We start from the raw sequence: 25167 nt of genomic DNA on the forward strand, positions 1-25167 counted from the left end.
CCCTCCATGCATGGTAAGGAGCTTTCTTGTCTTTATGTCAGTGGCTTCTATCTCCTCCTTTGGCCAGCCTATTACCCCAGCAGGGTACCTGATCACGGGCAGGGCGTATGTGTTGATGGCCCGGATCTTGTTCTTACCGTTCAACTGACTCCTCAGGACTTGCCTGACCCTCTGCAGGTACTTGGTGGTTGCAGCTTTCCTAGCGGCCTCTTCATGGTTCCCACTTGCCTGCGGGATCCCCAGGTACTTGTAACTGTCCTCTATGTCTGCAATGTTGCCTTCTCGTAGTTCAATCCCTTCAGTTCTGACTACCTTCCCTCTCTTTGTTACCATCTGACTACACTTCTCCAGCCCGAACGACATTCCAATGTCATTGCTGTATAGCCTGGTAGTGTGGATCAGTGTATATCTATATGTGTATATATATATATATATATATATATATATATATATATATATATATATATATATATATATATATATATATATATGTGTGTGTGTGTGTGTGTGTGTGTGTGTATATACACATATATATATACATATATACACACACACACACACAGACACACATATATATATATATATATATATATATATATATATATATATATATATATATATATATATATATGTGTGTGTGTGTGTGTATATATGTATATATATGTATATGTGTATATATATATATATACACATATACATATATATATATATATGTGTATATATATATATGTGTATATATATATATACACATATATATATATACACATATATATATATATATGTGTATATATATATATATATGTGTGTGTGTATATATACTTACAAAGTGTGGGTTTTCCAGGGCGGCTTTCCTGATGTACATTTTTTTATGTCTATTAGTGGAAAATTAGGGGACAGTGATGAAGTAGTGATGAAGCCTGATAGCATGATGATGACTCTGAGTCTTCCTTTGACACTCTTCTTTCTTCCATTACGCCCCACCCCGTCCCTCTCTTTGCTTTTTACGTCAGCTGTTCTCATTCATCCTTCCCCCAATGCACCTAAAATCTCTCCTTCTCCTTGCTCATTCATTTCATTTACACTCTCTAGAGGCATCAGCCTGTGACCCTCCATGACCGCTATAGTTGCAGTGTGTGTGTGTCTGTGTGTGTGTGTGTGCACCCATGACCTTTGCAAGCAAGTGGCACACACACATCTGTCTGCAAATTCATGTATGTGTGCAAATATGTGAGGCCTGTTACCTGTCTGTTCTGTGTGATGATAGGTGAAGGATGAGGTGACAGATTGAGGGAAAGTGCACTGAAATCTGACGGTGGCCTGTTTAAGGAAAGGGGAGCAGTAGAGCCGTCAAACATAAATATATCATTCAGTCGTTCCCTACCTCTCTACCCATTATCAGCCCCTTCTTTTTAGTGTCCCTTTGCTGTTTCTCTCTTGCTATTCTCTGTGCTTTACCACTGCAGCAGTGTCAGGCAAGCTGGAGACAGAGAGTGCAGCTGCCTGGGACTGCTGCAGAGAGGAAGAGAAGGATGATAGAAGAGGGTGATGTACATGGAGACGGAGGAGAACATGAAACAAAAGCAGCTGTAGAAGAGTCGTGAGCTCAGCTGTTAATGCACACTGATGGGCTTCCATCAGTTAAAGCTTTGAGCCCCTCTCATTCATCCATCTTTGTGCACCAAGTCCACACCCGCCCCTCCGCCTTCCCCAGCTCGGCATCATTAGCCGTGACCGGTGAGCCCGGAGGCTTTGCTCCCCCTGCCCCCCTAAAAATTCCAATCCCAGGCTTTAGCTCCTCCCTCTCCTCTCCTTATACACTTCATCTCTCCTCCAACCATCCAACCAGCCGATTGGCTCGCTCGCTCACTCAGCTGCCCGCTCGCTGAAGGTGTGAGGAAAGGGGAGGGGCGCCCGCGTACTGGCTCGGCTGCCTGCCATTTTATTGTTTTGGGAAGGAGGGGTTCTTTTTCTTCTTCTCTCAGTCATCGTCACTCTTTCCCTCGTCACTGTTCTGCCCCCGCCCCTCCTCTCTCTCCTGTTTGAGTGCAAGAGAGAGACAGAGCGAGAGGGAAGAGAGGGTAGCGCAGCCTCAGTTTGAAGTCTCCAGTCTGTCTCTTCTCTCCAGGATTGTTGTTATTTACCCTCCTGCCTGGCGTTTTCCCTTCACCTTTGCATCACTGCCCAGGGTATTTGGCTCTGCAGAAGGCACCCCTCTTCTCTTTCCGTCCTCTCTTTTCTTTTTTTGCTTTCTGGCTCTGCGGTGAAGAGCATCTTTGCATGCGTGAGACAGCAGACGAGCGAGGATGCGGATACCAGCGGCTGCCTGCAGCTGCCACAACCCCGTGGGCTGCTGATCTTAAACACTGCCGGTAAACGGGTTATTCTATTTGCATATCTGGTTTAGGTGCGGGGCTGGCGGTGCAGGTGGAAATATTACACGCAGGAATGAGAATGTTGATGAGGCAGAGACGAGGGAGCCGATGCTGACCTGAATATTTTGGTGATGCTCTCAGCGCAGGCGTGAGGCTCTTTTTTTTTCACCGTTTGCCTCTCGCAGATGGTCCCCGTGTGGAAAATGTACACATTTTACTCTTTGATGGAGAGCGGGGGTGTGTGTGTGTAGGGGGGTGATTTCTGCGTGGGTGTGTTGAAGCTGAGGATACTGTCTGTGAGGGGTTGTGCACATGTAGATCCCTGCCGCCATGCTTGTTGGTACACGTGTGTCTGCTTACATGTGCTTGCTGTGCATCATTAAATTTTAATGTGTGTGTTTGACTTTGTTTAGTTACAGTACACTTTATCTATAATTCAGTTTTTCTGCATAACAAATTAATGGAATCATATATGCATGAATTAGAATAATATATGTACCTACTGATGAATGCTTTGGTCTGGTCACGTCTTTTAAAGTGAGGAATTCCTCTGTGCAGAATCAGCTCCTCATTTATTTACTGTAACTGTCCAGTACTGACACCTCCTTCTGTATCTGTGTGTCTCACCCAGCTGGGGGATTGGGTGTATGAGAAGATGCTAATGGCGAGGGACAGCAGTCGAGACGAGACCCAGAAGCTTCATAAGAAATGGCTGAAGCACCAGGCTTTTATGGCCGAGTTGGCCCAGAATAAGGAATGGCTGGACAAAATTGAAAAGGTAAGTGCAGCTGGCCGTCCCAGTGATGTAGCCTCGCAGGCACATTTCCTTTTACAGTGTCGCTCTGTTTTTGTTTTGGTTTTTTGGCCATTCAATTTTTTTTTTTAAAGTGCAACTCTGAAATTTACTGCAAATATTATGTTATAGAGTCTGACTTTGACCAATGTCAAGATAGACACAGAGTAAATGACAAAAGATATCGTTTTGGAGTATTTCATGTGAACTTTGACCTTCTGATGTAGTGATGTAACAACACCTGTGATTTTCTTGGGTTCCTGTAATATCTTAGCAACATCTCCTGGGGCACTTTTGCTGTTTCTCTTGTGACTCTCTCACAATTTGTGTGACTTTAATATGAATAATGGCAATACATGTATCCATAATTGTTGTAATACTATCCAAATGTCATGTATGAAAGCCATCTACCCATACATGCAAAACCTTACTCAGGAAGTGTTTGAGCAGCTAATCTCTGTGCAGGAGGACAGAACGGTCAAATCTCTAGTCAGCATGACTTACCTACACAATAATGGAGACAGGAAGTTGCAAATTGTGAGAAAGTTGAAAAGATTGGAGCGTTTTTCGTTCATCGATGCGTGCCGTCATCAGAGCAGAACAAATGCTCTCAGTGCAACACCGGCAAAGCAGATGTTTACACAGAGTTGTGTTTCTAAAATTTCTTTAGGCATCAGTGGTTTCCTGTTGTTTGTACTACAGAATATGGCATCTTTTGTGTGTGTTTTTATTTGGAAAATTATTCAGGAATTAACTATCATGAAATGCTCCTGAAATTCCCTCTCCATCTTGATTTTGAAATGTAAACGATGGGTTCTAAATAGGGCTGCCACAAACGACTAGTCACCAATTATTTTTGCAATTAGTCGACTAATCAGATCATCATCCATTGGACGTAAAACTTACAGCTTATTGCACCAGCAGCATCTGCTCTTATATAACTATCAATAGCTTACAGCTTTAAGTGTTTAAGGTATGTGCTAACTAAAAATAAAGACATGATAGTTTATTAAATTTTAATGAAATTTGCAGATTGTTTCGGTGAAGTTTAATAAACTCCTTGCTATCTAAAATATAACAGGACACCGGAGTATATTCTCGAGCATCTCACACTTCTGATAATCAGTTGTCTGCTTGACATTTATTCAGCTGTGTAAAAACTATAACTTTAATCTCAGCCAAACCGATTTACTCAGGAACAAATAAAATACTGAAAAAAAGCCAAACAATAACATTTTTAAGTTATCTAAGTAACTTATATATATTTAACCTGAGTAGCGAAATACGGCGGTGGGTTTGAAAACGATTTGCTGGGAGTCCGGTGTTCTCACGGCTCTAGTTAGCCTTGCCCCCGGCGAGCTATCGAGCTAGTGGCTAACAGACGTCTCCGAAAACGTCGGAGCGCTTTTGAAAATATGTGGTGTCTTGATAAACTGAGCAGATATTTGAGGTTTACACAGCTACATTCTCGCCTGAAAATATGTTAAACGTTTATTTTGTGACCCAGAAAGAATAATAAGAGTAATATTAAAACTAACTAGCTGCCGCCATTCTTGACAACTGCGCTGGGCTGCGCTATGAATTATGGGACACAGCTCCTTCTTCTTCTTCGAGGTTTAACGGCAGCTGGCATCCTTGTACATGCAGTGCTGCCATCTTCTGTTTCAGTCCATTATTACACTCTTAAATCCTACTACTTATTCCTGCGTCTTTTGTGATCTTACAAAGCTTCAAACGACGCGTCGACTATTAAATCAGTCGTCGACGATTTTAATAGTCGACGTAATCGTGACTAGTCGACTAATCGTGGCAGCCCTAGTTCCAAATTCAGGCTTGTTGTACGTAGGTCGGATTAAGTTAAACACAGGAACAGACACAACATGCACATTTGATAAAAATGGCATTTTTTGTAGAATTATATACCAACGTAATAAAAGAATGGTTCAGATTATGAGTAAATAATAGAAATGTGGTTGACATAATAAACTTACTCCCAGGAAATTGCTCTTGTTTTGTTTGTTGTCACGTAGCTTGTTGCTCTGGAAAGTGAAAACTAGGCCTCTTTGCAATTTTACCAATGAGCCTCCGGTTTAAAAAGCTTTTAGGAACAAAACATCAAGACTGCTGTACATATGGGAACAAAAGAAAAGATGTGTTTTACTGTTCACTGAATCATTTTGGCTTTATATATGTGTGTGTGTGTGTGTGTCTTGTATTAGCTGGTGATATATCTCTGTTTTAAAAATACCCGTTAAAGGATTTTGCAGAAGGTTCAGATGCATTAGAATCATTTTGAAGATTAAAAATGACCCCCAATGCCATATTTGTTGTAAACTGATTCATGCATTAGTCCTTGTATTAAACCCTCAAGTACAAAACTTACTTAAAGCGTAACGAAGCCTGTGGCAAGGGCAGAAAGTATTACAGAGGGGTTTTTAAATAGGCAGGGGAGCGCCGCGGCCCTCTGTGCTGCTCGCTGTCCTGATACGATCTGTTTCGTATTAAGGAGATTTATACAGCACATCAGTCTCTCGTCTAAAGCTGCGGATGTAATTGGGTTAGCCAGTGTTTCCCAGGCTGCATGTCAAGGTTGCACATGTTTGACTTTGAGCGGTTGTGTTAAGGGCTCTGATTGCCTGCAGTGACATAAATCTGGATGCACTGGTCAGTAGAGCTGTAGTCCATGCATCATTTAGCAGTCGCTATCGCATCGCTGTGTTTAGTGGCTCTTTGTGACTCCTTTGTGTGCTTCTGTTTTTATCCTGAAGAGTAAAGAAGGTGATGCTTCAAGACATATGTTTATCCTGGAATACCACAGAAAGCTTTCAGTTTAATCTCACTATGTTGTTCTTATGTTGTTTGTTTTTATTATGTTTGCCAATAAACATGATAAATTAAAAATAATATGAGTAACTGAGATGACTTTTTTTGTTTATCGACCGACATGGAATCTCTCTGGTCATCTGTGATAAAAAGCCAGCGAGATTATCGACTGTTTAAAATATATGTTTATGATACTCATGCAGAATTTGTGGTTCTGCATTGGTGCCTGCTTGCATTGGGCTTGTGCAAACTCAATAAACACAGAGGCTACGGGGACGTGCTCCATGCAATCCCTCAAAAAGAGATGATGACACTCTGCATACGTTGAGTGCTGAATAGTTGAAAAGTTGGTTTGCAAAGTGCCACAATAGTCCAGCAGTGGACACTTTTCTTTGTTATGACACTTTCGTTTTTGCAGCTTATGTTGACCACAGACTTTTTTCTTATTTTAACCTTTATTTAATCAGAAAGTGAAACCCTTGAAATAAGGAATATCTTTGGTCAGCATTAAACTAGTGTGTTATTAAATGCCAAGGTAAAACCATCTCTGACACATATTTTTCCTCATACTTTTGAAGATTAAACGGAGAAATGCAAATGCCACACAGAAGAGCTCTGCCTGGTCTGGAACAAGGATCTGCTCGCTGTCAGGCAGTGGTGCTAACCGCTGAGCTGCTGTGTTTAAACATTATGTAAAAAAACAAAACAAAACACTGACTGGAGACAAAGAAATCACTCATGCAAAATGCTAATTTCTGGGTGTCGGGCCCAGAAATTATTACTTTAATCCACTTATGGTCGATATTGCGATGAAGTTGATACTCTTCTGATCTATCGAGGCTTATTAACACCATCAGGGCGAGTATATGGTTGCGTTCGGCGCTTGCCAGTAGAAAATTAGATATTTTATGTGATGGCCCTGCAGAATGACAGCCAAAAGAAATTTGACGGGACACATGGACATCGATGGACCCATATGGGCTGTTGTAGAAAATGAAACATGCAACTATTTAGTAAGCAGGCTGCAGTTATATCTGATGGACTGTATGGTATAAACAAATCCTGGCAGTGCATCTGCTCTGAGGAAAGACAGAGATACAGTATTTCTAGTGAAGCGACAACATTGACACTACATTTATTATCATCAGTCTGAGCTCTTATGCTGATAACTGAAACCTGAAAAAGGCTATGCCGAGTGTATTGTGGTTCAGTCATATCACATCACAATGAAGGGGCACCACTGACCATGGCATAGGGGCTCAATCCTCTGCAGTGTCATACTGGGCAGGGCTAACCGTGAACGCCCCTGCAGGAAGCAGAGGGAACTGAATCAAGGCACAACACTCGTATTTGTGCACATACTGTACTGTAAAGCATAAACTCTTGATATGTTGGGACGAGAACAGAAATGATTAAGTATCTGTTGGCAACTAGTCTTATAACTGTCCAACAAAAATGCAAATTATTTGAAATTTCCAGCTGATGAAATATGAGAAATTATAGCTCTGCCTTATCTTACTGAATAGTGAGTAGGATTTCAGGATCTACCCGCATCTCATCCTGTGACAGCTGCGATAGGATCCAGCTCCCCTGTGACCCTAAAGTGGATAAGCAAAAGTAGATGGATGGGCTCTAATAAAAGTAACTAACTGTCAAAATACCAATCGCCAATTGCGGGTGAAATAACACCAGCGACATGAAGTGGGAAGGACCGGAGATAAACTGTTATAAATTTTCAGGCGAGCACTTGAAGCGACCACCAATGAAAGGACAGAATACCGTGGACTGACATATGACCTAGTTGTAAATACATTATATTGTTACCTAGGCAACCAGGCCCTGGAATGTCCAGAAGCAACCAATAGTCAGCCTCAAAGCATTTACGCAGCGTTAGGGATGAATAGTATTTGCACAACCATAAAGGTCACCGTTCAAAAACAAAATGCTGTTGCTGTCGTGTGACTTTCATGTTTCATGTGGGGCGATCGTGGCTCAAGAGTTGGCAGGTCGTCTTGTAATCGGAAGGTTGCTGGTTCGAGCCCCGGCTCAGACAGTCTCGGTTGTTGTGTCCTTGGGCAAGACACTTCACCCGTGGTGGTGGTGGTCAGAGGGCCCGGTGGCGCCAGTGTCTGGCAGCCTCGCCTCTGTCAGTGCGCCCCAGGGTGGCTGTGGCTACAATGTAGCTGCCATCACCAGTGTGTGAATGTGTGTGTGAATGGGTGGATGACTGGTTGTGTAAAGCGCTTTGGGGTCCTTAGGGACTAGTAAAGTGCTATACAAATACAGGCCATTTACCATTTTACATTATGTCTGTGTCCTCGTCCAATCAGCTCGCTGTAAGATAGCAGATGATGGCTGTAAACGTAGGCAGCTGCACATATTTCTGTCCTTTAAGCTGCTCATTATGTCTGATTACTTTCTTCTCCTACAGTGGGCACTGTGAGGTTGGTATATGCTAACACACATGAGCCAGGTTGCAGAGTCCTAACATATCATAACACGGGCTGGTTCACTGTTGAGGGTGCAGCACTGCATGTTCTGACCACAGAGCTCTTTCTGTTGCACGTTTAGGGGTCACGTGCATTTAGGGAACATATGCTCTGAGGGTAGATTTAGGTTACTGCAGAATGCTTACAGATGGAGAAGGAGATGATGAAGAGACAGATGAGAAACAGAGAGTTTCTGAATTGTTTGATAATAAGCAAAAGTGGTGAATTGAGACCATGTTTCTGCCCCAGTCACTCACCTTTTAGAGTGCACATCACATATTAAAGCAGGGTCCTCGAAGAAAAAAATAATGGAGCGTGTTTTTGTTAGTGTTTGTAACCCAATCTGGGATAAATAATCAGTGTAAATAATGATTAGACAAAAAATACACTGTGACTACACTGGAAAACAATTTAAAAGTAGCTTATGTTGCTGTTGTTAAGACACACCACATATGCTACCACTTTGATGTATAAAAGCGTCCACTGCAGTTTCAACGCCCACAAGCTGAAGTATCAGAATAATGCTAAGTGCATTTCTTTGCTTTCATCTTCAGAGGAAAAATATGTAGTCCGGCTGTCAGTAATGAACGATAACAGCCTACATGTTTGGTTTTATTTTTGCAGATTTAAAAATACACACAAAAGTGACATGTAAGGACAAATAATACACGACACCGGGAGACACAAAACAACCCAGAGAGCTACAGAATCTCGCAGCATCTCCTCTCTTTGAATTTTACAAATTAGATTTTCTCTATCCACATGATAGATATACTAAAAAAAGATAATATATGCTAAAACAGGACCAACAGGACAGCATGCAACTAAATTAAAAGTGTGGCGAGACATCTGTGAAGCCTGTTCACACTGCAGGATGAGCCTCTTTCCTCTCCTCTCCAGTCCTTTCCAGCATGTCCAATGGTTAATCTGGCAGTTTCTCATTAGCGGGACGGTTAAGAGTGTAAAATAGAAATAGAAATACAATGAATTCAACTTTGAGCATGCTGGAAAAAATATAATATAATAATATAAATGAATTCTTTTCAGCATGTGTTCCTGCTTTTTGTTTTTAACCCATCTTTAATCCAGTGCGAGCCTGTAAGAGTAGTTTACCTGAAGTGTTTCGAAACACAGCGCTGTTGAAATGTGTGACCTATATATAAGAAGTGCTTGCAAAACACTGCAGTGAACAGACCGTAGACATTAGCTGGTTTGCTGTGTTTCTGTACTTCTTAAATTTTGCTGTGTGAAACATTTCATTGGCTCATCGTCACTTCTTTGCTTCTTCAAAGACGTGTTTACGTGTCAGAGATTTTAGGTTAGGTCGGGTAGTGATGCGTAATGCCAACGTGATCAGCACTAGCATCCCAAGTCTTGCTCTTCAGGAGCAGACTGTCGTCACACCAGGATGTCTAGCTGTTGGCAGATAGACAGGGTTTAGCTTCTGAAGTCATATGTGGCAGCCATGTTCACCCCACAAGACTTCTCAGTGGCTGTTGCTTAGCAACTTGCATTTTTTTTAAGATAATATTCAGTATTTGGCTTTGTTTTTTTTAAATGGCAGTGCTGATAAGGATTTGTACTCACTCGTGACGAGTGTTAGAAATATTGTTTTAGAGGCATCCCGGGCTAATCTTTATCGGTCATGCCATCAGTTTATTAGTGCTGTTGTATGTCATCACCTTCACTTTATACCCTCAGCTCAGTTACCGTCAAAGCAATGCAAAATAGCCCCCCAGAAAGGTTTTATTCTCTCTTTGTATAAAAAGGTCTAGAGAATAATAACATTTGCAAGAAATTTTTAAAACAATTTAAACAGACAAAGAAGTAGACGCATAGAAGGGTACACTGAAAGCTTAGGAAAGACAAGCCAAAGCCATAATGCCGTGAAGCTTTTTGTGCTCCAGCTCGTTGTAGTACTTCCTGTCCAAACAGTCTGAAGGTTGTGTCCTCATTGTGTCTCTGTGTGGGGTCCTCTGAGACTCTGCAGCTTATTTTTGCACTTATTTTATGCACCCCTTTTTTGTCATAGAGAACTGAAGTACAGTGTCTTTTTTTTAAGTTGCTTCCATCTGTGGAGCCGTGTGTCTGTATTTCAGTTGGCACAGTTAACATGGGATTGAAATGCTGCCCAAAACGTGTTACCTGACCTGTGCACCTTAAATGCCGCAGAGAGTCTTTGGTAGTTCTAGATCACGTGTTTCAAATTGACATGCCTCTATAAAGCAGGTTAAAGCCAAGTTTCCGGCTCTTTTTCCGTTTTTATTCCTACTGCTACCATCAGGGTCAAAGCATGCCGTGACACATGTTCTATGATGGTGCAAGAACCTCGTTTAGCATTTAAAAGCTTCAGCTGGGCTGCACCAAAGAAGCACAGTGCCAGTTTTCTGACTGAAAGAACACAGCTGATAGTGTGGCTGGCCTTTTTAGGTACTGCATGAATATGTGCTTGTAATAGAAGCACTATTCAATTCATTTTGTTTATTTATTTTTTCTCTATTGGTCTCTTTTTTTCTCAGTTGTTGTTGTTGTTATTATATTTTAACATGTTCAAATATGGTGGTGGAGTGCCCACTCCGGGTCAGGGATGAGTTCCTGCCCCAAGTGGAGGAGTTTAAGTATCTCGGGGTCTTGTTACGAGTGATGGGAGAAGGGAGCGGGAAATCGACAGACGGATTGGTGCAGCGGCTGCAGTGATGCGGACGCTGTATCGGTCTGTTGTGGTGAAGAGATCGCTGAGTGTAAAAGCAAAGCTCTCAATTTACCGGTCGATCTACGCCCCTACCCTCACCTATGGCCACGAGCTGTGGGTAGTGACCGAAAGAACGAGATTGCGAAAACAAGAGACGGAAATGAGCTTCCTCCGAAGGGTGGCTGGCCTCTCCCTTAGAGATAGGGCGGGGTTCAGAGTAGAGCCGCTGCTCCTCCACATCGAAAGGAGCCAGTTGAGGTGGTTCGGGCATCTGACAAGGATGGGCGAGGTTTTCCGGGCATGTCCCACCGGGGCAGACCCAGGACACGCTGGAGAGATTATATCTCTCGGCTGGCCTGGGAACGCCTTGGTGTTCCCCCGGATAAGCTGGAGGAGGTGGCTGGGGAGAGGGAGGTCTGGGCTTCTCTGCTTGGGCTGCTGCCCCCACAACCCGGCCCCGGATAAGCGGAAGAAAATGGATGGATGTTCAAAATAAACATACAAATAACAAATAAATAAATACATTTATATAGCACCAAATTGCAACAATAGTCACCTCAAGGAACATTTGACCCCTGAGCAAGCATTTGGTGACAGTGGGAAGAACAAACTCCCTTTGAACAGGAAGAAACCTCCAGCAAAACCAGGCTCAGGCAGGGCCTGACAGTGAGGGGTGAGGGGAGGGGTGCATGCTGTGGAAGAGAGCCAGAGAAAAAATGTGCATCACGGGAATCCCCCAGGATCCAGGGTCACCCGATCCAGCAGTAACTATATGCTTTATCGAAAAGGAAAGTTTGAAGGCTAATCTTAAAAGTAGAGAGGGTGTTTGGCCTGAAAGCTGAAGGCGCTGCCTCCCATTCCACTTTTAAATATTACGTAAACCACAATTAAACCAGCATCTGAGATCAAACTACTCTGCTGGGTCCTTAAGATAAGATGCAGTCTGATTATTCAAGACCTTTTATGGGAGAACCCAGAATTTTGATTTATTTGATATTTCAGGGGGACCTCAGACCTCAGACAGCTCCCTGAAAGTGAACAGTTTGCCCTTAAAATATAAATATATTGATTTTCCATCAGCTGCCTTGATCTGAGTGTCCGCGCAGTTTAAACATGGTAACACTGTAATCATTTGATTGGCTGATTAGATGCTCCTTCATCAAGTCTGAATTGATCATTTGTGCTGCTGATAGATTGCATTGGTCATTAGTGAAATGAATTGGCTGAGTCTGTGTTTATAAATTAACTTATTGTTAGTAGCTCACCAATCACATCCTCTCTTTTTCTTTTTTGCTAATTTGCTGCACTTAGACAGTAAATCTAGGCCTAAAAAAGCTCCGAAAAGACTTTTAAAAATAAACTCTATGAGTCAAACTATGTTTACTCAGCTCTAACTGTGTGTCTTTTAGCAACACACCCACAATGCATTTCAGTTTAGAAGTGTTTTTAACCACTAAACCGTGCGATTGTGTCGTCAATCAGGACTTGACCGTGTGTGAAAAGAACACGATGAAGACTAAAGTATCGATCTTCCCTCAGTTTGGATGTGCGACTGGGTGACGTGGGATAACCCAGCAGATCATCACGAAGCACCGTGTGCCTCGTCAGCTTGCTGTGACGTCAAGCCGCCAGCAGCAACTGGAGCAATGTGTCCCCTCTTTCCTGTACTGGCGACGGTTGCCAAGCAACTGCTGCCCAGTCCCCTCTTACTTCTCCCCATCTTCCCTCCTCTCCTCGTAGAGCTCATGTGTGAAGGTCATCCCTCCATCCCTCCCCTTCTCTCTCACTCTGGGTGCTTTACGTTCTGCTAATTCTGCTTCCTCGTGTCTGCCTTTGCGGCTTTGTGACCTGGAAAATCGATTGAGGTCCACCATCATTTAGGATGCTTAAATCCTTTTAAAATGTTGGATAAGAGGTAAAGAGCACAGAGTGAGGAAACAAATTCATCCCATGTAAAGTAATTCACAACACCCGTCTGATATGAATCAGATTATGGATGAGTGATGGGATCAGAGCGGACAGTAAAAAGGAACCACCTGCACCTCTGCTGTTAGAATAGAATAATAGAATAATCCTTTAATTGTCCCACAAGGGGGAAATTTGGTTGTAACAGCAGCCAAAAAGACAAATATACAAACAAACAGTACACAGGACACAGAACAGAAACATACACAATTTTTCTTACATATTTACATTAAGGACAATGGTTACTATAAACAGAGAGTACTGTACAGTTATTAAATTAAATAAAAATAATTACAGGTAGGAGGCAAACCAGGTTGTAGTGCGAATTGGTTAATTAACTAACTTATTGCAGTTACAGCATTGATGTAAACATTCATGTTTGTTGGGAGCAGTTCAGATTGTACAGTCTGACAGCTGCAGGGAGGAAGGACCTGCGGAAACGCTCCTTCATGCTAGTAGGAGCTAGTAGGAGTAGGAGACATGTTAGTAGGAGATCCCAAAACAGAAACCCAGAAAACAGAAGTACAAGTAACACACGGCAACAATGTGACAGGGAGAACGACGGGACTACAAATACACACGAAGCTGATTAGACACACAAACTGATAAAGGTTTAAAAGTGGGAAACCTGACACAGGTGGAACAAGAATAAGAGGCGGGACGAGTCATGCAAGGGAGGAAAAATCACAAAATTAAACTGGACGAGGAAACACCTTGACCTTGTCCAGAAGGACATTGTGATGGACTGAGCAGTGAAGGAAAAATTAGGCACAGGTTAACGTCCAAAAAAATGATTTTTTATTTAACCCAAAAAAACCATAATTAGTTAAATCATGACAAAAGAATCAAAATCTTGGGCCCATAAAAGAGGTCAAAATAACAAAACTCTACTCAAAGTACTGATAACTCAAACAAACTGACCTAACTTAACAAGACAAAGGGGAAACTTAAATAGTGGCTGATCAGCCCACAAAAACAGAAAAAGGGGTAAAATACACAAAACCTAACTAAACCAAACATAATAAACTCCAATTCCCCCCCATGGTCCCGAATTATGGCATGAACCAATTTGTATTGTTCCTTTAAAGCTCGCTCCGCCCCTTTTCCACCTCTTGGCTCCTCAATCAAGGGGCTGGAGCAGCTGCAACTAAGGTAACTCGGAAAACAAAAGATTAATCATACATAACAGTGTAAACTAAAATGTGCGCACTTATTTTAGAATACAGTGTCATGTGGATATGTGAATTAACTTTAAACAAAAACCAGTTATTTATTATCCTGTAAACTAATGCCTATATTTAAAGAAAGACAAATGTGAATGTTATGTTACTTATAAGCCTCTACAAACATGGTGGGTATTACCACTGTGGGGCTGTAGTTGCAGCCATCACAGACATGAATACAAGAAACATGAGAGAGAATGATAATAAAAATCAAAAACACAGATCAGGAACTTGACAGATAATCAGTGTTATTTACTTCACCTGTGTGTAGTTTTAATGCCACAGCTCACTGTTGTATACATTTCTACAGTTGTGGTTATTGTTAGCTGTTTAACAGTATAAAAGGGCATCGAACTATCTGTCACAAGTGAATTTATTCTGGTTCTATCATTTATACTCTGATTTAACTTTCAATAATAAACAAAGGGAGGACAGAAGTGCTCGTGGACAGCTGCTTTTCAGTCCGACAGGTATCATCTGGCTGGTTAACACATGATGCAATTACTGTTTTCAGGTGGAGTGAGATTTAAAGTTTATTTGGCAAAAACCTGACTTTCCAAGTATTATTTAGAGTTTGTCTTTTGCCAGAATGCCCAAATATAAACTTAAAATATGACTTCTTCTGAAGAAAAAATGCATTTGTTGTCTTCTTTGGTTATACTTTTGCCAAATGATATTGTTTGTTGCCATGACTCCTCGGTATGTCCATAATCAGTGTCGAAGCATCAGTAATCGGATGCCAGACATTTGCGTTTAAACAATCATCTTTTCTCATTTCTAAACATTTGACAGGTGTCGTCTCCTCAAAATGACTCAGGAGAGAGAAAGACGTCCTAATTCTTAATCACACTGACTCCATTCTTGCGTCTCCTTTTCCTCCATCTTTCTGTCAATGTCAGAAAATCTGAGACGACTGAGATGGACGAGCCATTATAGCCATATGTAAAGCTCCCTCTCGCTCAGTCTCAGTGTAAGACACAAAGGTCTTGGTGTGCTGGCATTCAGCTTGCTGCAATAGATGTTAATGTAGTGTAGTATAGAGGTCCAAATCTAATAAGCTGAGGTTTGCAGTGTTCTGAATGTGTAATGTAGTGTCTAATCAATAGCCGTACTGTAGCTGCAGGATGACTGGGCTTCCTGATGACAGGCCGGATAAACAAATCTAAATATGTGTGGCTTATAATCTCTGTAGTGAAGTTTGTGAATGGATGGCCTGAGTGACAATTAAAAGTGAAAGCTTGACGACAAAAGGGGTGTACTAAACAGAATCAAAGAGCACAGATGTGCTAATATGGTTTTGTTGAGCTACTAGTGCAAGTTTCTTCTTTCTGACTGCAAATAAAACCTGAGACTTTCTGCTTACAGGGTCAGAATTGATGTAACTACCATCTGTGCACTTTAAGACGATGTGCTGTTTGTAAAGAGCTGCCGAGTCATTCTGTAATGTCTGTGATGTAGCTTCACTGTGATGGATCCAAAACAGAGGCTGCTCGCTGTTAGTGGAGATTTGGTTCAGTTGCAGCAGATTGTGCTTATCAGTGTGAGCGTGAGCGTGAGGGGGGGATGTGTGAATGCACGGTGAAAATACCCTCTTAACCCACCCAGTTGCTCGCCCAAAACCCACTGGGCTTTTGAATGCTGTCCTCGTCACTTATTATCCTCGACAGTTAATTGGCCTCATTAACTCGTTAAGAATGGCAATCTGAGCGTCTGCTGCTGGAACCAAGTTTCACACACTCTCTACGTTACATCACGGCTGACTGGAGCTGATTGGTTTGTGGTGAATGTACCAAGAGTACAATAGAAATAAAAAATCACTAATCATCCACCATTGCATTAGATTGCAAATACCAGAAAACAAAGAAAAGTCAAATAGTAGCCTGTGTTATATCTCACTCGCAGTTCTGGCTTTGGCCTTTGAAGGAAGAATAAAATGTAAAAAAATACGTTAGACCAGCGGTCCCCAACCTTTTTTGCGCCACAGACCGGTTTATGCCCGACAATATTTTCACGGATCAGCCTTTAAGGTGTCGCGGATAAATACAACAAAATAAAACCAGTACCGGTACCGAAAAAAAGAAGATTTATTCATAACACACGTGAAAAGACCCAGGAAAACCGAGTTAACGATAAAAACGATAACAAAATAACACTGAAAACCGATAAAAACCCTGAAAACCGATAAAAACCCTAAAAACCATACATTTCACACCTGAGCCTCAACTCTTGCAGCCCGGGGGTTGGGGACCGCTGCGTTAGACCATGAAGCAAAACTCTCAGAAGTAAGAATCTCACTGTGTCCTGGGTCGACACAGAAAGCATTGTTTTTATATGGTTGGAGAAATAACTAAGTGTGGTTTTAACTACACTTCAGACTTGCTCTGCAGCTGTAATATTGCATAACCTGAGCAATTTTAGTAACGTTTTTGCACTATATGCACACTGTGCCCTGTTTTTCTCTTAGAGTGCATATTTCTATTCTCTTCTGTCATTTCATTTATATCACTTTTTATTTCATTGTATAGAAAAGTTGCATATTGAATCTCATTCTTAACTGTACACTGATAAAGTTTTTTGTTTAAACTGTGGAATAGATGACAGGACAAAATGTGCGCTGAAAATCTCAAAACTAATAACAACAGCAACAAAACATTTGTACATAATTGCATATTTAATGAAGATTATGTGTGAGTTGTATGTGTATGTATGTGAATGTGCATTATGTGGATATTTAAGACATATAATTCAAACAATTACAACAATATAATAGGACCAATATCATCAGTAATTATAATACCACCACCACTAGTGCTACCACTACTAGTAGTAGTAATAATAATAAAGAAATTAATGACTCTATAAATAGTAATAATGATAAATGGGGGGATCTGGGAGAACTATGATCCAAAACTGGACAAAGCTTCACAAGCACAGGGAGAATATGCAAACTCCACAGAGAAGGGCTCTACACAGTGATAACCACTGAGTCACTGTGATGCCGGTCATGATGCATCCACTGTTTGAAGCATAAAACAGTGCCTACTCGCCTCCAAAGCTTGAGAAACATTTTATATATGATCATGGTCGTGGTGTTTAGGGTCTGAAAAAACAAAACAAAACAGGGTTTGTTTTGTGTGTTGTGCACTTCTCTCTATGAGTCAAGTTTAATTGTGGCTACAGGATTGAGAAACCACTTTCGATACGCTCGCGTGCTTTTTTGGACTGTTTTCTTCTGTGTTTTCACTGTCCTGTTGATGTTAGAAGTGGATAATGACATGCAGACCAAACTGGTCTAAGCACTCAGAATGAGCGCTAAAAGACTAAAAGAATACAACGAATAAGACCAGAAGGATGGAAATGTTGTCCATTATCCATTTATATTGTTTTGCCCTCTAATTAAGGTGGGCTGAATCAGTTTCTTTGGGCTGGAGGCGGGTGGTTGACCCCTGTTCTGTGATTTGTGTTAGATTTCACTTCCTGTGTCTCATTTTCCCAATTAGTGTCAGCAGTCTTCCCACCTGTTTCCTCTCCCATCGTTACCTGGCTTGTGTGTATAGCTATCGATTGACCTGTGTGATTCCTCCTGTTGGGTCTGTGTTTCCACATCCCTGCTAGTTTAGAAACTTGTTCTCGTTAACGACAAAAACAAGACGAACATCTTTTACTTGCTAGCAAGGGAGGCCTCGGCCGGTGTCTCAGAAAGCACTCTGAATCCTACCGCAAAATCACCCCGACGACGGCCTCCTCTTGCTGAAAACAGTTCACACAATACACATCACAGCAAGAGCACCTCCCTCTGTAAAACCCCCCAATGGTTCTAAGACAAGGTACTATGTGTGTGTATGTGTAAACATCTGTATGCATGTGCAAGAATGTGTGTGTGTCTCACTGTATGCATGTGTCTCTGTATGCATGACTTCCTGCTCACCAAAAGGACTATAAAAGCAGGAAGCAACATCACAAGAAACAGATCTTCTAGTATCTGCAATAAAACCTCCCCCAGCACAGAGTGGCTGGAGAGGTGGTCAGAGACAAATGTCTTGATCCTATAGATTGAACTTAGACCTTACAAATTTAAGAAACACAATGACAACATTCAACAATTAGACTTAACACCTCCTTCCATGTTTCACTGGAGTTTCCTAGTTCTTGGATTGAATTCTCAATTCTCTCAGCTACCATTGGTGTTTTTGTATGTCTGGGAAGAGTTCAGCATTAAATGTCCTGTATTTGGGTCCGAGTCTTGCCTGCGACACAGTTATATAACCCGGACAGTTATATCAAGAGGTTTTTAGGTTTGAACCTTCCTGTGCAAACTGTCCAAAGACATACTATGTTATGCTCCCCAGGATGTCCAGGGGGTGTGAGGAAGTAACGATAGTCATGTTATTGATTAAAAATTGCCTGTTAGGTTCGAATGCTTGAAATGCATAGAATAAAACAATCTGTGTGGCTTGTACGGTACAGCTTTATAAAAGTTTTATAAACAAATTACCAGCTGTGCAAAAAATACGACTTTGTCTTGCCATTGATGCACCTTTTTACGTTCCCTATAACTGTATGCGAGTGCAAACTGTATACTATATAGAGTTGCATACAGTATACAGTTTGCATTAAGCTCTGACCTGTGGTGCTGCAGTATATAAGAGAATGTGTGCGTGAATGAGGGAGTATGGGCAGGTTTGTGTGTGTGTAGGCAGGTGTGTAGGTAAGTGCAGCAAAACATCAATGAGGCCCTCGCACTCAGAGCAAGATGTTAAGCTAAGATGGAGATCTGACAGTATATATTTTTATTCCAGTTATATTTAAATGCTCTGTTCAGACCATGCTGCTCCCATTAAAGCACACAGAACTGAACTGAACACAGAGAATAATGCTGAGGAAGGTGCTAGACCTGAAAGATAGTATAAGATAGGTGTTTTCATATTATAGAGCCCAGCTGGATAGATGATGTTGACCCTACAATCACTATGTGGAGCTTCTTTTCATTTATTTCTGCAGGGAACCTGTTGTAGGTGTCTTTCTATATATGTGCTCATTACAGAGCTCCTAAGCCATAGGGTCTGTCTGTCTGCACTATCTGCACTGCAACCCTGATATTCCTAGCCTTCAAAGACAGCTCTGTGTCAACTAGCAAGCAGATGGTGTAAACCTAAATCAGCAAAATTGTCCAATTAAGTTTTCAAATATGAAATGTCTAAAAGCAGTAATGCATAAGAATTATTTATATTTTCTGATTAAAATCCTACTATTGTGGCTCTGAATCTTTGTGTGCATGCCAAAGGTGTTTTCTTGAATGACTTACTCATAGTTTATGTTTATACTATAAGCAATAAGTAACAAGAGACAGTCGTCGTTCTGCAGCAGCACATAAACCTATTCTCTGTGGTTGGAGCAGCCCTCCAGCTCACATCACATCTCTAAAGCAGAATAAGGGCTCCTGTCAGCTGCTCTAGACCTTGATGGTGGAGCTGGAGTCCACCCGACCACAAAACAAAAGACCTTGTGGAGAGGTAGCTGAATGACTTCCAAGACCTCCAAAACAGCAGACAGGAAGGATTGAAGCTAGCTAATTTTTAAGTGAGAACAAACATAGCAAACACAGTCCTGCATGCTGTGTAACTGAAATGGGAAAAAATGCATTTATTTTTAATGTTTCTGTGTTAGACTTTCATCAGACAAAACAGTTTGAATCAGCCTCCTGCTAATTCCTCTCGTCTCCTGTTTATGAAGTGGATGTTTGCAAAGATAAACCAAAAATGCTAACATTTGTAGCAAAATACAGGATGTAAGAAACACAGGTAGCTAACCCAAGTAAAGTCTGAGTAAAGTCTTATTAGGTTCATACAATTTAAGTGCCTGCCTAATCCTGGAGCACTTTTGGCTTTCTAATGCTCTCGAGCCAACAGGGCACTCAGCAGATGAATAAAGTCCTTCTTTTCCTAAAGTCAAAGTGACGCTTTTACAGCAGCACAGAGGAATAAATGGGGGCATTTTTAAGGTAGATGGAAGAACAGCCGTCCTCTTTCTCTGTATTTGTGCATTTTCTGGATGGTATGTGGACATTTGTGCGTGTGTGAGTGAGTACATGTAGTGCCCCAGAGCAGGCTGCCTTTATCCTCAGCTTTTCTTATGAGCAACAGCATGAGTAGTGGAATCATGTGTTGATATGAATAAATGAGTCTGCAAACCCTACAGAAACCCTGCGACGGTCACGCAGGTCTCTTCTAATTGTTCATTCTTTCAGTCTCCATTTAAGTGCAAGGTGTCAAAAAATCACATGACCAGTGCCTCAGTTTCATATTATATATACCAGCCATCACATTCTTTCCATCACCCCGGGTCGCTGCCATTGGATATTTCTTTTGAAGAAGTAATGTTGATTTGTAGTTGTATCTCCTTGAAGACTGTGGACACGTAGCAAATATTATAAATATGTTTTCAGACTTTAGAATTCATTGGACCCTGTTTTTGGTTTCTTACCTTATGTCAGAGTTGACCCAGAGTTGAGATTATTTTAATGCAAAAAAAAAGCCACAGTTTATTTGCGTATTAATCTGAAAACTTCAACCTGGATTGAAGCAAGCAGTTCCATTTGGCTGGATGAGCAGATTTTTTTTTTTACATGTAAATATTGACACGGTAGCTTCAGTGGCCTGAGCGTGACAGACCCACTGACCAACAGAGTGGCAGAGGGGGGGCTCGGGAGCAGATGTCTGCTGTGAAGCGCACACCAGACAGCAGAATGAGGACGATCTGTTGCTGTTAGCATCAGTGCTCCATCAGACTCTCCCTGTCTGTCCTGCACGACTGTACTTCCTGCTTTTCTTCACTTTACATGATGATTTAATTTTTTATTTTTTTATTTTTTTTGTTACCTGATTTTTGTTTCTGAGAAAAATGAGATCCACATATGAGAACATTTCAGTAGAATAGTGACAGTATAATGTCCTCGTAAGTGGACATCAGGCCCCTGTAGAGCAGAATTTAGTATTTTGGTCTAGACAGCCCAAAATGTGACGTCCACATGTGGACATCCAGGTCCTAGGAGGTTAAAGAAGAGGAGATTTAAAGCGATATTTTTCCTTTTTAAAGTGACTTGTAGCTTGAAATAGAGATGGCACGATACCACTTTTTTATGACCGATACCGATATCATAAATTTGGATATCGGCCGATACCGATATGAATTCGATATAGTGTGTTTTTTAATCAATAAAACTGTTTTTTAATATCTTGCTGCATTTTGTATAAGTTCAAACTCAAGTTTAAAAACAAAACACTAAAGCTATTCTGTTATACTTGTATGCAAAAAATACACTGCACCCAAAATATTTCATAGTTCAACACTGATCAATCTAATAAAATTAAACCTGCACCATCCTCCCTATTCTGGGATTTTAAAGAGTACTTAGCAGAAATATTAAGCAACCTAACTAATAGGGTTGCAACTCCCAGCAAAAAAAAAAAAAATAGGGAACCACCCTCCACCTCATGATGCTTAGTCGACGTAATCAACTTTAATTTGATGTAGTGTGAATAAAAATGCACAGAAATCAATTGTTTTCCAAGAATAATTAAATAGATTCAACATCCTTCTTCAACAGAATTGCAGACTGCACAGATGGTACCTTCCCAAAGGAAAAAGTACTAGCTTACTAGGGTATATTAGACTTAATAGTCACTATATACAGTAATGGACTTCTATACATTTTACATCAGATTAAAACTTTGGGTGTAAGATTCAGATAATTATTTATTAAAAGCTCGACATTTTTAAGTATGTCTTTGTGCCCCCTTTTCCCTGTTCATGCCCTATCGGGCCCCCTGGCTAAACCTTGCTAGATCCGCCCCTGCACAGTTACCAGCCGTCGGCTACGTAGAAAAAGATCCTGGTGTAGAAAGTATTAATAAATAAATTCTCACAACAGCTTATCAAGCTTAAACGTGCTGCTGTTGTTCAGCCGCTGGTTTCCTCTTTCTGGTGAGAAGTGAGCAATAAACAAAGAAGAGAGACGGACTCGCGACAGAAAAGCCGATCAGCTGATCATTAATCAGTTTCACGACTGAAGTAGCAGCAGGAGAGGGAGGGGGAGAGAGAGAGGCAGTCGCTCCATATATCTGTTGTTAAGCTTAACGCTGGAATGCTTTACAAACATTCAGAGATGAACTTACACACTTGCTTCACTTCTCTCTGGGATAACTTTCTCGGAGATGAAATGCCGGTTTGGTAGCGAGGCTCCAAATGCTCAACCAGACCACCGACAGGTCTGGCATGCCACAGCCGCTCTATCACGTGATGCATACTGCTCCAGCGTGCTACGGTTATGAGCCGAGTTACGCCGTGTCGCAAGTTTTGTGAGGTGCTTTTTTGATATTTAATATCCGATATCCGATCCAGTAATTTAGGTCAGTATCAGACCGATACGTAATATCGGATTGGTCCATCTCTAGTTTGAAATAATTATTTTTACCATATACGTGGATCTTATGGAGCCCCTGTCTTTTTTAAAGTAGTAAACAATTCCTTAAAGCAGTCTGAAGAGTGAGCTTCTGGCTTTGACTGGATTACTTGTATATACACTACCCTCATTATCTGAAACCTTATGTATAATAATAGTATCAACATTTGTAATGCTATATACTATATACGATGTAAGATGGGTTGGTCTCCAGCTGCCCTGCAACCCTAAGCTTTAAAAGCAGTTAAGATTATGGATGAGTAGACATGAAAGAGAAGTGAAATATGTCCATTTAAACACCTTTTTCAGCCTTTTTGTAACAGATGGAGCAGAGGTGGGTGGTGACCTGAAAGAGCTGAACAGCACAGGAGGAAAACCAACCGATAGTGTCATTGTATTTTATATTAGTGCCTAATTATCTCCACGTTTTATGTTCAGTGTGAAAAAGACACACTGTGGGCTGTGGAGGGGAGTTATGTATGAACATTGTGTGGCAGCTTCCAGTGCATTGGCAGCTTTGGTCACTGCTGAACTGGCCCTCCCACATGGAGCAGTACCACTGTGTATTTGAGTCTGAAGCCCCACGGCACAATAATAACGTTCCACGTTAAATAATTCATTGTCACGCTCCCTGCTGGCATGTTATATTTGTTAATAGTGTTTATGGAGATTGCACTCTCTATGCTAAATATTGACGCACCATAATCACTACTGCAAATACTGAAGAAGAAGAAGAAAACGATAAGCAACATATTTCTGTCCTTTCAGAATAAAAATATCCTGACGGTTCTGACTCAGACTGCAGGCAGCTGCTGCGTAACAGATGATTTAACTCTAACTGTGACTGAGGGGTTTTAATCGGCCTTCAGTAATGGAATATTTCCTAAAAAAACAACTATTTTATAATTTTATTTACTGAAATAAATAATTATTTTTGATAGCAAGGGTGTTCACTTAAAGGGAGAAGTAATAGTTAGCATCAGTGCAACAGTATCCTAACGTGAAGTCTCCAAAAAAAGGTTAATGCTTTATTTCCTGTTGGCATCTGTAATCTGATCTAATGATACATTATACAACTGATTTCACAGGCTGAGTATTTCTACAGTGAGTTGACCCATCTTGTAAAGGTACTCTAAGCTCAGTGTACGGGGTGGGGCTCACACAGATTTCCCCGCTTGCCGTGGGATGTTGTCATGCTGTCTGTATGCGCTGTGGAATACTGTGCTCCTCTCTGAACTGCAGACTCAGTTTACACAGTATGAGTAGTGTGGAGTAGCAGCTCTGAGCTAGTGGGTGAAGCTGCTCGAGCCCACACAAACCCTCCCACTCACCGCAGAGGATGGCACGCACCAGCAGCCGGAGGGACACCACACAAGAATGAACGCTAACGTAGCGCGCTAGCAGTGGAAAGGATCGGAAAGTGGTCTGTCTGCTTATAATTCCACTTCTCCTTCTTTGTGTTTGTGTGTGTTGATGTAAAAACAGTGCAGGATTGTGTGAAGATATTTGCTTCTTTTTCTTCTCACCTCTCTATTTGTACCCAGATAGTGGCAATTAAGTTAGCAGTTGCAGATATGGTGTGTATACGGCAGATATAGAGTACCATATGCACTACAGTTTACTGTCTGCCATCCTCCTTAGTTCTAGAAGGAAGTCTGGCCACTCATTAAAAGAATAAGTAAAAAGGGTTAAAAGGGTTATGACCTACTCTCACTCACATTTACACCTCGGTGTTGCCGTAGGTTACCGTAACTGCCCTGCTTATCTCGGTGTCTGGACCGGAAGCTGTCTTATCTCATCACTGGGCTCCAGTTTCCAGTCATGATGCAGCTCTGTATGTCTGCAGATTTTATGATAACTCGAGTGAGTGAGACAGGATGTTGTCCTCTGTGGATGATGAGTCACTGCTCAAGGATACTTTAGCATCCTGGTGAAAATTCGAGGCAGTCTGAAAAGTACCACCCACCCAGAACCAAATGGTGGAAAATTTAGTCTTTTCTTCAGAAAAATAGGTCAGACAACTCAAAAAAAAAAAGTTTCTGTTGCACAGTAAAATCAAATCTAAAATAAAGTTTTGCACATTTTCACATCTTTACGATTTACCCTTTTTACTTATTCTTTTAATTCAAACTGGACATGAACCTTACAGGCTATGGTTGTCTCATATTTTGCCTAGCGCCTCCAACAGGTGCGGTTTTCACCCATGTTTGTGGTCCTCAGAGGAACCTGAAAGGACTTCAGATATGATCTGAGGATAGACACGTTTTGATGTCAACTTTTGGTTTTGGACTGTGCATTTTGAAGCTTCAACATTAGCAATTTAGCCACTGCCATGTTAATTTTTTATAC

General features: G+C 41.3%; 1 protein-coding gene across 2 annotated transcripts in view; it reads left to right on the top strand.

The window, feature by feature from the left end:
- Window positions 1-25167, top strand: part of sptbn4b (spectrin, beta, non-erythrocytic 4b) — a 120026-nt gene that overhangs the window by 66835 nt on the left and 28024 nt on the right. For both annotated transcript variants that reach the window (XM_087851208.1, XM_087851210.1), the window contains exon 25: window positions 3004-3150. In XM_087851208.1, coding sequence (XP_087707334.1) covers window positions 3004-3150 — 147 coding nt within the window. The remainder of the gene's footprint in view (window positions 1-3003; window positions 3151-25167) is intronic.

Source organism: Neolamprologus brichardi, chromosome 14 (assembly GCF_056152115.1).
Source record: "Neolamprologus brichardi isolate AB-2024 chromosome 14, ASM5615211v1, whole genome shotgun sequence".
NCBI classification, from domain to species: domain Eukaryota; kingdom Metazoa; phylum Chordata; class Actinopteri; order Cichliformes; family Cichlidae; genus Neolamprologus; species Neolamprologus brichardi.